At 40.2% G+C, this 15,775-nt stretch overlaps 1 protein-coding gene across 1 annotated transcript in view; it reads right to left on the reverse strand.

Moving 5' to 3' along the window:
* LOC106491159 (collagen alpha-6(VI) chain-like) overlaps window positions 1–15,775 on the reverse strand; it is a 60,706-nt gene that overhangs the window by 39,538 nt on the left and 5,393 nt on the right. The window contains exons 6-13 of the mRNA XM_067292182.1: window positions 14,492–15,043; window positions 13,098–13,646; window positions 12,102–12,686; window positions 9,532–10,107; window positions 5,238–5,587; window positions 2,877–2,955; window positions 1,262–1,407; window positions 1,075–1,167 (exon numbers count right to left, since the gene is read on the reverse strand). Coding sequence (XP_067148283.1) covers window positions 1,075–1,167; window positions 1,262–1,407; window positions 2,877–2,955; window positions 5,238–5,587; window positions 9,532–10,107; window positions 12,102–12,686; window positions 13,098–13,646; window positions 14,492–15,043 — 2,930 coding nt within the window. The remainder of the gene's footprint in view (window positions 1–1,074; window positions 1,168–1,261; window positions 1,408–2,876; window positions 2,956–5,237; window positions 5,588–9,531; window positions 10,108–12,101; window positions 12,687–13,097; window positions 13,647–14,491; window positions 15,044–15,775) is intronic.

Genomic DNA, 15,775 nt, shown 5'->3' on the forward strand with positions numbered 1-15,775 from the left:
AAATACATAGTAATGAAATTTTAAGGTGAAGCTATAAAAGTATAAGGAGTTGAATACCACTGAGAACAAAGAAATCACAATACCTTACAAATAGTTTAGGAATATTGTAGTTTTTGTAGTGATGCAAACCTCACCCCCTCAGGGGGGAAAAAAAAAAAACACAACAACTTGAATGGAGTGAAACTAGAACAGACAGAGCCAAGAGACTTCTAGGAATAGAAACAGACAAAAATGTGAGCACAATAATCCAGAAATGTCTAAATAAAACACAAAGGTGTTAGAAGATTGACAAGAGCAATGGAAGAAATCAGTACAGTGGTCTATGAATAAATATTAGAACTACACCTTTGCTAACAGATAACCAATAATGGATTTGACTACAACCAGATAACTGAAAAGTGTGAACGACAAATATAATTCATTTAGAGTGTCACTGGAATAAAGTAGAAATAATGGAATGAAAAGAATAATGGACAAGTGGAGGTTACACATACTAAAAACCTTAATAATGAGGTCTACTAGCATGCTGTAGAAGTGAAATCTGAAATGCTTCAAAGGCTTACAAGACACGATATAAAGGTTAAAGCAGATAATGTGACTTTTGAAAGTGCTGTGTTGGATGAGGAGAGGAAATAACCAGGACACACAAAAAAAGGATGGGACTGGCATCTAGTGAAGAAGGAATTTTATACTCTCAGCTTAGCAGCTGCAAGTTTCTGGTTCACAGCAGCTGATAAGGCCCTTGGTTAAGCAGAATTTATTCTTAAAACCCTTTCCATTTTTCTGCTGCTGAACTGGTGGAGGAGAGTGCTCAGTGATCATCACCAAAAAATCTGCAAAGCCACTTACTATGCATCTTACTATGTATCATTATACTGCTGAATGATTTTCGTTACAAAAACATTTTGCAACAGAACATGCAGCAGAGAAATGATCATATTGCATGTTTCTTCTTTGTCTGTCCTAACAATAAGGGTTGTGAGCACTTGCATACTCACACTGAGTTTTTACAAAAAAGAAAACACCTGGAAAAATAAACCAATTCTTAAGCAGTGTCTATCTTAGCTCTCCTACCTTCCTTCCAGGGTGTCCCCGGCCACCATGATCACCATTTTCTCCAAAGCATTTACAAAAAACATTACAGCATTTCCTTTCTGCAATAATATCCTGAAAAACAACAAGCAATATCTCATTTATGAATGATAGATTACAAAACAAAGCCTGCTCTTTCTTCCTTTTGTTTATATCACAAAAGACTTACGAGGTTTCTCTGCAAGATGCTTGCAATATCTGTAAATCCAACACTCAGAGGTTCGTTGTATCCAAACCCTCTGCCAAACTCTATTTCCCGAAGTTCAGTCAAGTTCTGTGTATTGTCCACACCAACTATTAAAAGTGCATCAAGGCCTTCAACATAAGCACAGATTTAAATTATTGAATGCCTGAAATATATTAATTGACACAATGATTAGATATGAGAGCAGTTCTCTAAAAGACTCCTAATAGATTTCATGACTTCAACTCAGTATGCTGAATGAAATCAAGCCATTGAGAACAAAGTATGAGAGAGAAATCCAGACCAGTAATTTTCCAATTAACTTCTCTTTCCCAGTTATTAGGCTGGACTGACACTTTGGCCTCAGAGCTAACTTCAGTGCCAAGACAGTTGTATTTTTCTGCAGAAGCCAGAGGTGGGTCTAACTCAGCGCCTGCCCCAGCTGCTCTCCAGATGCACTCCAGAGGCTGGGATCATCCCAGGCCCTCTGCAACCTTGGGCTGGCTTCTGGCATCATTTCCCAACCATGGACAAATGAGTAAGGGAAAAAAAGGGGAATCAGAGCTTTGTACTTGGCCTAAGACATTTCCTCAGTTGGGGGACAGCCTCAGAGGATTTCTGTCTGCCTCTACTTACTGAATTACATGTTTATACAAATGGATTTCAGGGTTCCTCCTGTTTCCATTTATTTGACCTTTTCTGGCAACAAATAAAGACGCAATTCCACTTTATCTCACAACTGAACTATATTTTTGCAACACATTTTAATTGGTCTTTAAAACTTTGTTTTCAATGTAGTTAAATCTTTGGCCTTTCTATATTATATTTGTAAGTGGAGTAAAATATCTGCACAAGAAATTGGGTTTGATGCAGAAACCTAAGAGCAGAACAGAAGGAAATAGCCAAATGGTGCTTGAGATATTACCAAGTGAGGCCAGTTTTCCCCTTCCTCAACTGCTGTTTCTCTTCATAAGATCTCCGCTCCCCTTTTCCTCTTAGATGGAAACCTTTTTTCCTTGCTTTTCACTCTCTTCACCACCTGCACTCTAGGCAGTGGGAATTTTGTACCATGTAGTGATCTGACCAAAGGGGCTCCAACCAACAGCTTCTGTTTGATGGAGAAGCGTCAAAAAGGTTCAAGCCGGAGGAACACAACAAAAGGAGTCATTTTCTGTAGCAAAATCCATTTGAAGCCTCATTGCCTCCTGAAGCCTTCTGTCTGCCCTAAGCTTAGGGTCAGTCTCTGTTTTATTTCCACTTCAGGTCAGCATTGCCAAAGGTTCTGACGTAAATCAGAAATACAACTTAAATAACAAACTGCAGGATTAAAAAAGTCATCTGCCTTCATTGAATATACACAAAATATTGGCTCAAGAGTACAACTGAAGATGAAAACCCCCTTATGAATACATGGAAGAGACAACGGTTATGAGCCATCATGAACACTAGTTCACATGGAGAAGCAAGCATTCTCCCAATGACTCCTGAGCAATGCCGTGATCTTGGAGAGTCACGGTATGTGGAAAAGTTGCAGTGGAGGAGCAAGGCACTGGCCAATGGGGCAGTAGGAGGTTGGAGTGTCAGTACTGTGCAACAATACCTTTGAGGCGAAGGGAGTTGGCTGCCTTTCTTAGATTTTCCAGTGAATCATCCAGCCCATCCGAAAATATTAACAGAACCTGTCAGGAAAAGGAGCACAACCAGATCACTTGGCAAGAGATATTAAACATGGGGTCACTATAAAAATTAAAATTTGCATTGAAAATTGGCTATGAGATAGTTCAAATTACAGTACATCATGTACAGTACATGTCTTAGGTATGCATGTCAGGAAAAGCACTGAGGAGCAAGGAGAACAGCACACAAAACCATCTTTTCTCTCACAGCACCCTCATTTGAGCGGTTTGTCTTGCTGACCACAGTTCTTAGCATTGCTATTAGTTGTATTATACCTGCCACTTTCCTAGTGTGCTAGGCTGAAGGCCAATTCTGCTCTGACTTATCCCTTGAAGAGTTTTTTCTTATGTCACAGGAGTTCTCTTATATGTGAATGTGCACAAGAATTTAGAGCAAGCAGAATTTCTTTTTCTGGAAAAAATTTCCCTTCTGCAGCCCCCAGTTGGATGTGTCATCTGAGCCACACCAGGGAGTCCATCCTCTCAGGGTACCGTCTTCCCTCCCCACAGACTTTTAGGTCCCCTCACTTCTTCCCACACAAGCACAGTGCACCACCCAGCTCCAGTCCCTGCAATCTTTTTCCTGTTAAGGCATAAGGCTTAGCTCACTCTTAATAAGTATGCTAACATTGACCCTCTGTGTTTGCAGTGGAGAATAGGACCGTAACTAGGCAAATACATCACAGATTGCTGGAAAAAAATTGTGGGCCTGGGTTTGGTGATTTTCTGGCAATCTTTTCAATTTAAAAATATGGTGGAAAAAAAGAGGGAGGTGTTAGCTCATTTTATATATATTTGTGTGTATGTATACACACACACACACACACACACACACTTACAAAGCTTTTACTTATATAAAGCACTTGCTGGAATACATCTGAGTCTTGCTCTGTCAAAAATGCTGGAATTAGGTCCAGATTCTTTACTGAAAATTAAGTAACAAAAGAAGAAATGCAAGCAACAGAATAATCACTATACCTGATGAGCTTTATAGCTGATAAATTTTATAGAACAAGCATGTTATTGCTCAGGACCCTATGAAGATTAAATTGTGATTTCATGTCCATTCTAAAATCTTGTATTTACAATTAGCACATAAACAGTATCAGAAAGGAATATTAATCCACTGTGAGATTTACACTCTATTTCTAGTAATAATGCATGAGCAGAAAGGAGCCTTGCTTAACTCTGATCCTCCATAGGAATTTAACAGAATTGGCAATTAGGAGAAAAAACACTGCTTTTATTTGTACAAACAAAATCTCTCTAGTGAGACTCAACAGAAGCAGTATCTCATATGGCCATGTTCCCCATCCAGAGGAAAATGATATCTTAAGACATCTTTGGGAAAAAAAAAAAAAGTTAAATATGCTGAAAAATATAGGGTGCCCATTTTCATCTGAAAACAGAGGAACTTGTAACAATACAGCTTTCCAGGAACACTTCTCATTAGATTAAAATTAACACTTTAAAAAAAAAATTAAAACAAGGAACATGGAGAAAATGCTTGATGTATTTGACAAGGGCTGAACTGTCCTTCCTCAGTAGAAATATCTTCTTGGATGGAGACCTTAGTAAGCGATCATATCCAAACAGCTACTACTGGACATGCACTGTGCTTTACTGAGTCAGTGCTTTATTAAAAATAAACTGTCAGGGCAATGATCCTGAAAAATTATAATGTGATTTAATTTTCATTCAGCTAAGTGGAAGGATCCCTATTCACTTCAGCAAGACTGGATCAAGCCCTGTACTTCTCCCTTCACCTCATTTCAAGATGGATGAGATTAACAGTGTCTATACCCATTTTTCTGATTGCCAGTTATCCCTGGGCAGAAGTCGACTTTGTTTTTTGAAATTATTGATAAATTAGCTACAGAAGTTAACCTCTGTAAACAAAGTTCTTGGGTTATATTTTCTGTGACTTCTGCTTAGAGCTCTCACTACTCAGGACAGGGAATTAGGATCAGGATTTGGAATTTCTGAAAGAGAACTGTTTCCACTACACAAAGTGCAAAGAGATGCCAAGAAGTAAGAATGTTTCCTGTGTGAATGCTTGTGATCATATGTATTAACCCAAATGTTCTGGTTATCATCTCACTGCAGAAATGCTCAGGGAATAGGAATTGACATATGCAGTTATAGGAAGATGAAAGAAAGAATTTATTAGACTCGCCAATTCCTGAGCTACCTTTTTCCCTCGAGTATTCAGTATTAAAGTCAGCAAACTTTAAACTGCATCAGTTTTTCACCACAGAATCACATACATTCGCACATTAATTTACCTTCACTTTAGCAGAGGTCACACTAAAGAACTTCTCCCAAAGTGCCTGTAAGATGTCTGCATTAAGGTAGGTGTCTATAGTAGTCTGTGCATCTAAGAACTTCTGGATGACCTCTTCATTATAGTCTTCAAAATCAGAGTCAAAGACAAATTGGTTGGTCTGTGCCAACACTTGGAACTTGAACTTAACGTTGACTGGAGAGCCAAAATTACAGCTGACATTTGGCAGCGATTTCATCTGGAGTAAAAGTTTGGGGAGGAACGTTTGTAATTTCTGTTTTAGATGCAGTATGGATACTGGCCATACGTGCCGCAAAATATCAATTCCTATAGAAAGATCTATGTTGCAGTCTGTGAAGAAAGCAGAGGAAAATGGAAACCATCAACATATGCTATTTATTATCTTGTCTTTTGTCAGAATCAAGGAACTTGAACAAAATTCAGTATGATAGATTCAAAAGCAGAAATCAGAATCAGAGAAGCAGGTTTTCCATAAATATAAATTGCTGTCAGCCCACCACTTTCAGTACGGCTATGTCACTTGCAGCTGCTGAGGACTGACACTCACACTGCAAAACAGCCTAACAGATTAGGTCCTCACCAAAGGCCTAATCTTGCAAAATGCTTCTATGGGCTTTGCTATTGGCTGTGAATGTGCAATACATATTCCAATTGCAATGGAAAGCTTGCTGGCTGGCTGCGCTTCATCACTTCATCACAAGATCAGATGATGCACATAAATACAAAGCAACAGGCCAAAGAAACAAACCTAAGAAGCAGAATGCAACATCGTATGCCCACTGTGAATAACAGCTGCTGTAAAGTAAGGCCCGCCTCAGTTATGGAACTGCTTGCACAGCTGCTGAAAACAACAGCAAATATTGCAATGTGGTTATTTTTTCCCCCTAGATCACACTGCCCTGGTCAAGCAACTAAATTATTTGGCTAGTTTCTTCTGTACCTTGAATCTTCATGTTTTATGTTGAAGTTTATTCTGTGCCCCTAGCTGCATTATCATCAATCGTTGTTGTACCTTTGCAAGGAAGTCTGAGGCATGCAATTTTATCCATAAAACAGTGCACTCCCTAATTTTGTTCCTTCTTCATCCATTGACCCTGGAACACTTTTTAAAGAGAGAGTTGTTTCCCATGTTTGCTAGTTTAGGCTAGTCCTTATTGACCATTTTTCCATATAAAGTTCACTCCAGTTCTCTGTTTTTCTCTCTCTCATTCATAGCTCCCTTTGTGGGGGGGGAGCCAAGGAGATGCAATAAATGAATGCAATGGAGATAGCACACATACAGACCCTAGAAGAGAAAATAATGGGAACTGTTTGGGGTTTTCCTATTTGCTTCAGTCACAACAGAATCAGGGAGAAAAGGCTCAGGAAAGGTGAACAAGTGTTCAGCTATTTATCATTTCAAATAAATCTGGGTATGATTTCATCTCAGAGTGTTTGGCCATGACTATGTTTCAGTATTTCCTCCTGTAGTACAAACTGCCCTCTAGAAGGCATGATCTGCTGTTAAGCAGAATGAAAATCTTTAAATACAAAAGGTCATAGTGAAAGAGTTTTCTTGGCTATGAAACCTGGCTTGCCTTAAGCCTTAGAGTAGCATAAGAAATCTATACAGCTTTTGTTTGTTTAGGCAACAATGTGAAAAAACTTCTCCTAAATAGCTAAATACATCTCTAAATATATATATAAATAGACAGACACATATATATGAGTCAGGCCCTTTAGCCAGGCTGTAAGAGTTGCACATCTGATTTTCAAATTCACAGAACATCTGTGATGGAAAGATCACCATCAGTTCAGGCACTTGTGTTATTCTACTTGTATATGGATGTTTCTGATTAAACATTTCCACGAACATTAAATTTAGAGGATTTTTCTTCCAGCATGTGCTCATGCCTAGCACACACAAAGTGTGTTTTCACAACAAGGTTTTTCTGAGATCTGAGTCTTTTCAACCACATAATTTGGAAGGAGTGCAAAAGGCAACCATGGTCTCACCGGTTTAGTGCTGACAATTGATCACGCAGACTGCTCAGCTCTTAACACACTCCCAGACCCCTGCCACTGCCCAGTGTACCAGCAATAATGATACCAAAACAGAAATAAAGCATTAACTTTTGTGCTGACATGCTGTGTACGAGAACATGTAAAACACTTTCCTGAAGGTATTCTGTACTCTGCAGATGATCTGTATTTATTTGAAGGAGTAAATACCTGCTTTGTGTAGCTAATATCTTTTTTTTTTAATCACCTATTCTCCCCCATACATCCACATTATTAAACTGACCCCTCTCACTGCTACCAAAGGTATCTTTTTTCCACTGTCGATCTCCCATACCTGCAACTCAGTTCTTTTTAATTTTTAAAGTCTGACAATTTAGAAGAGGGTGACTGGAGAAGGGTGGATTTATTACAGGAAAGAAGGTCAGTGAATACAGGTAAACAGAAGACAGAGGCCAAGACAAAACAGGTTTCACATGGAAATTGGTCATTGTTTTACAAGACGAATTTATCCAGAACTTAAAAATAAATACGTACATCAGTGAGAGTAAACCCGATATGTTTTCCTCAACTTTTTATCTCTATAAACAACTGTGCCTGTATAGATCAAGCTTACTGCTCCATCTCCTATTAAAATCTCCCTGTCCTCTGGCCCTGAAACAACAGGAGGTGCTACTGCATCCGCCGTGGTTATGCTGTTCCGTGGCAGCACACCCCACTTGCCCAGCAACAGTCTCTGCCTCTGTTTTTGGAAGCCAGGAGCTGCCTTGTCAGCTGGAGGCTTGTGCAGCTCCAGATGGGAGAAAGTGGGGGTGTGCAGAGTTTACTCTGATACAGGCCCAGCTATTCTTCTCCCTGAAAACTCTCATTCATACAACGAGCAGTTCCCAGCTTTGGCAGGGCAGGCTCAGCTCTCTTCATTTTGCCTCCAACACTCCAGCAAAACAACAGCCAGTTTTGATGTGTTTAAGAACTCACAGGCCCAGGGTGTAGCAGAGGCAAAGCCTCCTTCCCCTGTTTGGCTGTTGTTACAGAAAGCCTCCGACACACAGTGTGATCACCAAGATGTGCCTTTCTGACAGTGGGTTTGTGATCACTAAGGGAATGAAGCCTGAAAAGTTGGGGAGGACCAGTTTTAGAGCATGTATCCAACACATGTAAACCATCATATATATAGTGAAAGTACAGGGAAGACAACACAAAGGTTTAAAGGACAGTCACAGCCCCTATGAGACTGAAAACATAGGAAGGACAGAGAGAACTGCTCTAGCATTGTCTCTTCCTGCTTCTCCCAGTCAATGCCACCCACTTACCCACAGCTGGTCACCCTCACCTTCAGCAGAGGAAGAGCTCAGCTTTTCGATTTGTCATTCACTACATGTTTCTCTTGCAACTTTGCAAACAGATCTACAGTTTTATCTTTTACTACATAACTGGCATGAGTACATTAGAATTTTAAAGACCAGGGCGTGTGTGTTTCTTGCTCCAACCTTCCCACACAACAAGGTGATTGATACTGCAGCAGCAAGTCAGATTAAACTCAGATACAATAGCATCTGACATCTGATAAAAGTCACTGCATTAATCAAAGGCACATCTGATCCTTTATTTTCTTCGGGGTTGGGAGCCTCTCAGTCTGTGGAGTATCCTTGGAACAGCAATCAAACTGCTGTTACCACCAGGAAGATGTAGTAAGAGATATCACATTCTGTTTCCTATATAAAGGGAGCCTTTTGCTAGGGTCTCAGCATTATTGTGGATTTGCTCTTCACACCTTGCCAGCACCTCCTGCCCTGCAGGTTGGATTTGCTCACACAGTCTCTCTGCAGTGTCTTTCTGTTGGAAATAAGTTTTGTCAACAGCTGCTGCTGACAGTTCCACTGAAGCAATAAGATCAGATTCAGCTGTAGATGACTCAAAGTTAGGTTTCTGAAGGTTTTAAATGCTGCTAAATTGGCTATTTTCTCTTTTGTGATTAGGATATCTAGGGTGCATCTGCTCTGGCTCCTTTTAGACACTGAGAAGCTATGATATGAGTGCTAGATGTGAAGCACTGCCTCACCTCTGAAGCCATTTACTACAGCAAAGAGTGTAATGGTTCTTGACTGAATTAAGGTGTGAGCCAAGAAAGTTGCAAGGCTGAGTAACCAGAGCAGAGCTCTTTGGTAAAACAGTTGCATTGCTTCCAAGCTAGCTCAGGTACCTTTACCAAGGACCGTACATAGCCATATGGATACACATTCTTATATACCCAACAAAAAGTTTATGTTGCTTACCCTGGCTAGGAGAATCTCCAGATTCACAGACCTCATCAACAATACTCCTCTTGATGGCTCTCAGTGCATCGAAGTTCTCCACTGTGAACACTTTCCTTGCATCACCAGCTATTCGAAGCAGCTCAAAAGAGTTTATAATCCCTATGCCAACTGCAAAGACATGTATCCCATCACTCCTCAAAGCCAGTGCTGCATCCTCCACCGTGTCATTAGAGTGCCCGTCTGTAATCACAACAAGGTTCTGTGAGACTCCTTGGCTATTGCGGCCTCCGTTGGCAGGCTCAAAAAGGCTCTGGACAAACCTCAGCCCTTTGCCAGTGAATGTAGAGGACCGCAACTGCTCAATGCTGTCGATCTGTTCTTTTATGATGGTGTTAGTATAGAAGTCATTAAGAGAAAATTCTTTTTGGGGGTCTTGGCTGTACTGGACTACCCCAACATGTACTTTTTCCTTAGAAATAACAAAACTGTCCACAATTTCCTTCATGAAGGTCTTCATGACAGAAAAGTTACTTTTTGATATGCTTCTTGACCCATCTATCAAGAATACCAGATCTGCCACTTGATTGCTGCAAACTTAGGGAAAAAGCAGAAAAAAGAAAAAAAGTTAGTGAAGGATGTAACCTGGACAGTGTTTAGTCTTTTGCTTGTGCTCTTTCATGTAAAACTCTAGTCACATGAGCTAGTCACAGACAGGCCATTCAAGGCCAAACGATCATTTATCTTACTTCAACCCTTCATCCTCTGTGCAGTAACAACTTGCAAAAGAAATCAGTTCTTTGTGCACCATCTAAAAGGTTGGGAGAGACAAAAGACAGAGCTTATGACTGAAGTCAAACCCTCAGCCAAGAAAGGTCAGACTTTAACTACCCCACTCACTACTCTATCCTCTGGTTACCTGAAGGGCCACTGTGAGGAAATATCACTTGAACTGCTTGACTACCAAGAAGGAAGACAGTGTGCCAGTACCCTTGAAGCTGAAGGAATTCTCACACATCATTTTCATTGCAGAAGCAGAGCTACTCAATGTTTTGATTGGCAGCCTCTATTTGAGTTGTCAGAGTGACACTTCACTGGATCTAAAAATTGTTTCTTTGTTAGAGAGAACCTGATACTGTATGTTGTGCAGCAAGAAAAAATGACAGGATGTAAGAGAAGCCATCTTTCAGAGCAAAATACACCAGGGAAGGGAAGTCTTTCTACAGGTGTTGTAGCTGATTTGATAAATGGCAGTTCCAAATACAATGGGTCCTTTTCCAAGCCCAAAGTGTATTTGATAAGAGACATGCTGGGAGGCATGTGTCGAGGTGGAGGGAATCACCCACTTTATACACTCTTATCACTGATGGCCACACTTTCAGTAACTAAAGGCCCTTTGGATTTTCAGCAGACAATGTTTTTGCACGTACTGGTTACAGCTCTAGATGCTCTTGCTGCATTTTCACATATGCAGTCCTAAGTGATATTGTGATATTTTTCTCTCAACACAGGTGAACCTCTAAATCTTGAAAATTTAGCTCTCAGAACTTAATTTTTACACAGTACAAATTATCCACCCAAAAATCAGACACAAAATTGTAGAAATTATTAGAAGTTCTCAGAGCGATCAGAACAAAGAGTACAGAAAAGAAATGTTTTCGTTAAGAATGTACAAAACTTTCAAATGGACAGTTCTGGTGCAAGCCTGACAAGAGGAAAGTTTTTGTTTCTCACAGAGCCATAGTGCCTGCCTTTACCTTGGAAGCACAAGAATTTATGTCCTTTTTATTTTGTTCAAAAAAGAGTGAAGCAAAAGCTTTAACTCAATAGCATTCCCTTGCTGGGATGTAACAGAGTAACAGCTGAATGACATATCCTATCTATTCTAACACTTCAGGAAATGCACAAGGCATCACTGCACAGAATCCTGTTCATTTAGGTGACTATGGGAAAGAAACCAGAAAAGGGAAATGAGTGGAGAGGAGCAAGAAACTCTTTGTCTTTGAAGATTAAATCCAGCAACTTCAACCCCTTTTCTGGCTATAGATCAAAAAACAGTTGATTCTGACCCATAACATCTCTCTATGCAGGGAAAAACATCATCTCATCTCCAATGAACCTTTAACAATAAGCTAATAACACTGACATTGCAAACTGCATGTCTTCCGGACAGAAAAGGAGAGAAATAAGAAGGGTGGGAGAGGGCACACCGACACAGAACCCTCCCTCTTGAAGAGGGCCTCTGTATAGCGGGGGACACAGGTTCCCACTGAAGTGGAAAGGGTTGCATTCATAAGGAACTGTCTCTATTATGTGTGGAATAAAAATAGCCAAGAAGACTTAGATGACATCCGCCTCCCTTTGCCAGCATAAGCAACCTCTTGAAAATAACTGATGGAAGCACATCAGTAGAAGGCATCTTTTGGAATTAAATCTTGACACATTCTGTATTTCAAACAGGGAACTGTCTTAAACTTTTCCACCCATCCTCCATTGTTTCCACAGACTATTTTAAATACTGTTCCTGTTTCAAACAGCCTGCACCAGCTGTAGAAAAAGACATAATAACTCTGTTCAAAAGTCTCCTTTACCTGGCTGAGATTTCTCACACACTATCTGCATAAGGTTTTTGTGTATGCTTTCCAGTGAATCATAGCTCTGTGCAAAGAAAAATCGTTCTTGATCTCCAGTAATCTCTTGAAGTTCTGCTCTGCTTGTTGTGCTCACTCCAACAGCAACTAAGTTGATTCCATCTTCCTTCAAAGCTCTTACAGCTGCAGGAAGGTTGGCTCTATCTGATGGCACAGTTGGTTCATCAGTAATAAGAATGAGGATCCTGGTGACAGCAAGAGAAGATGCACGCCCACCATAGTTCACACCAAATGTCTGCCTGGCAAAGCTCAAAGCTCTTGCTGTGAAGGGCTGGCCTGGCAGAGGCTTCAAGTTGAATATTGCTTCTCTGATCTGAGACTTGGAGAAGTAAGAATTCAGTGAGAAATGCACCTCCTGTTTGGAGCTATACACCAAAACACCAAACTGAACTTTGTTCACTCCGACCACTGAGTCATTAAGTACTGCTTCCATGAGACGCTGCACATTCTTGAACTGCAGGTCTGTAATGCCAGATGATCCATGCACTACAAACATGATATCAGCAACTTTTGCCCTTTTGCACACTGTTATAAGTAGAAACAGAGGAAACAAAGAAACAAGGTTAGAATTCTGTCTCTTCCTCCCCCATTCCTGTGCAGGGATTTTTGTTCCCATATTACAGTTGAAAGCAGAAAGTGCAGAGATACTGAGGAAACCTAAATAGAAATGCTTAGGTGTTTTCCCTAAGGAAAAAGGAAAATATTTACCTATCTGCTCATGAGGAACAGAATGAGATTATAGCCTACAAAGAAAACAGGTCCGTATTCTAATACCACCTTTCACGCCACTGTAACTGCGTATTATCATGGGGGGGGGGGACGTTAGGTTCCATCATAAATATGGAAAGCAAAACCTATCCTTATAAAGACTTAACAGGAAAAATGACAAAAGGGATCTAGAGAAAACATACAAAGTGGGTTACCACCATCACTTACAATTTTCTAGATTGCAAATTTCAAAGCGAATATGCTTTCCCAGGAAGTCAAGGTTATTCTCAAAGAACACTTTGTCTTGAGTGCCAACAATCTCCAAAAGCTGGGAATTGTTTGCCTTTAGCATGTCAATGGCATAGATGGTGATACTTTTGTCCCGTATGGCCCTGGCTGGGATTTTCACTGGATCTTGGGATTTCCCATCAGTGATCACTATTAAGTACTGTTTCAATTCAGGACGCCCTCCCCTATATCGGTCAAAGTAAGAGGCAGCAAAGGTCAGCGCTTTCCCAGTAAGTGTTCTTGATTTAATCTGCTGCATTTCCTGAATGGCTCTCTGAAGATCAGTCATGGTGCTGTATCTGTCAAGCTGGAACTCTTCTCTTATTTCAGAGCTGAACTGCAGCAAGCCGATTCGAACATTATCAAGCCCAACATCCACTTTGGTCACAAATGACTGCATGAAATCCTTCACCTTCTGAAACTCAGCTGGACGAATACTCTTTGAGCTGTCCACCAGGAAAACAATGTCGGCTCTCAAATTCTTACAGGCTAAGAAATAAAGGAGAAAAGAATAGGTTAGTACCACAAATCTCTTCTCACCTGCACTTTTAACATCTAAGTTGCATCAACATCCGAAAAACAGTGAATGACAGAACAGGCAGACAGATTTGTCTTCAGCAGGTCTGCCTGAAAGAATTAAATCCAGATAGTGCACAGTAAATTTAATAGCTAACATATAAACAAAGGCTGGAGCCTACTGGAGATAATGCCTTTGTTCATCATATATGACCCCCTATGAACCAGTGAGTGTGTTTCAAGAGAGAGAATTCTGCCACTTGATACATAGTCAGCTTCCTCCATGACGGTAAGTATGTGGTACAGTAAGGGATGCACATGATCACTGGGTAAGAATACTCTGCACATGCCAGAAGAACATTCCGTGACTTGGGTATTGAAAATCAGAGTCTATCTCCCTGTGAAAGACAATGTCCTGCAATGCTTAAACTACTCATCTGTTTAGAACCACAAGGATCCTGGTGTTAGACTGTAGGCAATTCAGGACAGGCATTATCACTGCATTCCATATCTGTTCTCACAAAATGGGACTGGCACATGCCAAACGTAAGTACTTAGATTTCTACACTTGGGCACATTAAGGAATTTCAACTGCTGTTATTTAGTATCATTTAATTTTGTTCAGTGATTGGTGAAAACTGTACCTTGAAAGAGGGTAACCTAGCCTTGACCTGGCAGTCTGAGATCACCCACACACAAATTTCTGGTTATTTCTGTTTATGTAGCAATATCCTCTTCAGTATAACCAAAATTGTATGAGCATATTCTAATACTAGGTGCTTGGAAGGGATCCAATTGTGCTGAGGAGAACCTCTTACCATTTTCTGAGCAGATAGCTCGCACAATGTCGTGTTTAATAAGCTTCAGGGAATCGAAGTCGTTCACAAAGAATATTCTGTCTTTTGTCTCCACTATTTCTGCCAGCTCTTTCCGAACAGCTTCTTTGATGCCAATGGCATATATAACAATCTCTTGTTGCCTCAACTCTTTTGCTGCCTGATTCACCTTATCTTGGGATTTACCATCTGTAATCACTATCAGGGTCTGTGGAACATTTTGCCTGGCAGCCATTCTGAACAGACTTTTCATAGACCTTAAAGCATCTCCAGTTCGGGTGCCTCCACCTATTTGATCAATATTCCTAATTGCCTCTGTTAACCTCGTCGTTTGGTTATGCTGGCCAATCATGAATTCTGTCCTTGACTTGTCTGAATACTGAACCACGCCAAAGCGAACACTGCTGGCCCCAACTTGAAACATCCCGACCATCTCATTCATGAATGTTTTCATGTCCTCGAAATCAGATGGATTTATGCTGCCAGAGCCATCAATCAAGAAATAAATGTCAGCTTCCTCTGTGTACACACAACCTTATTAGTGGGAAGAAAAGAAAAAAAAAAGTTATGGAACTTTTGACACTTTAAGAAGGAGTGAGAAAATTACTTAATTACATTCTAATCTCCAAAATAAGTCACTAAACATCAAAAATAATATTTGGCTTGGGAAAAGCCCTTCAGTCTAAAAGCCTGTAAAATCTTGGGTGTTTAAGAGATTGAATTAGAGATGATCAAACTTCTCTACACCAATAAAATGTGTCAAGACAACAAAATGGAAGAATAGAACCTATTATTGCTGGCACTGGATAACAAAAAGATAACAAGCATGGTCGGATAACAATCAGGACTGGAATAAAGGTATTAAAGGGTATGAACTGTTGGAGAAAAACAGAAATAAAAGTAAACATAGTGGGGTACAGTAACAATGTGACAGCCTGTAAAGACAAAAGAAGGGAAAAAATAAACACAGAAACAAGGCTACTTTGAGAATGGTAAGATAGGCATTCTGGGAACAGATTGGGTACAATTTAGTTATGAATAAATAAATATTACCAGAATTTATATCATTATGAGACTAGCTTCCCAGAGCAAACTATTAATAATGGCATGGCTCAGCTATTCCTGGAGGTGACAGATGACAGTGTGCTTCACTAGTCACAAAATTTGGAGGCAATATCAGCCAGGACATGATTTTGGTAAGCACAAAGAAAATTAAGGGAGAGATGTCATAGAAAATAGCCTGGATTCAAGTAACTGAGAAATGAT

Source organism: Apteryx mantelli, chromosome 2 (genome assembly GCF_036417845.1).
Source record: "Apteryx mantelli isolate bAptMan1 chromosome 2, bAptMan1.hap1, whole genome shotgun sequence".
Lineage (NCBI taxonomy): Eukaryota > Metazoa > Chordata > Aves > Apterygiformes > Apterygidae > Apteryx > Apteryx mantelli.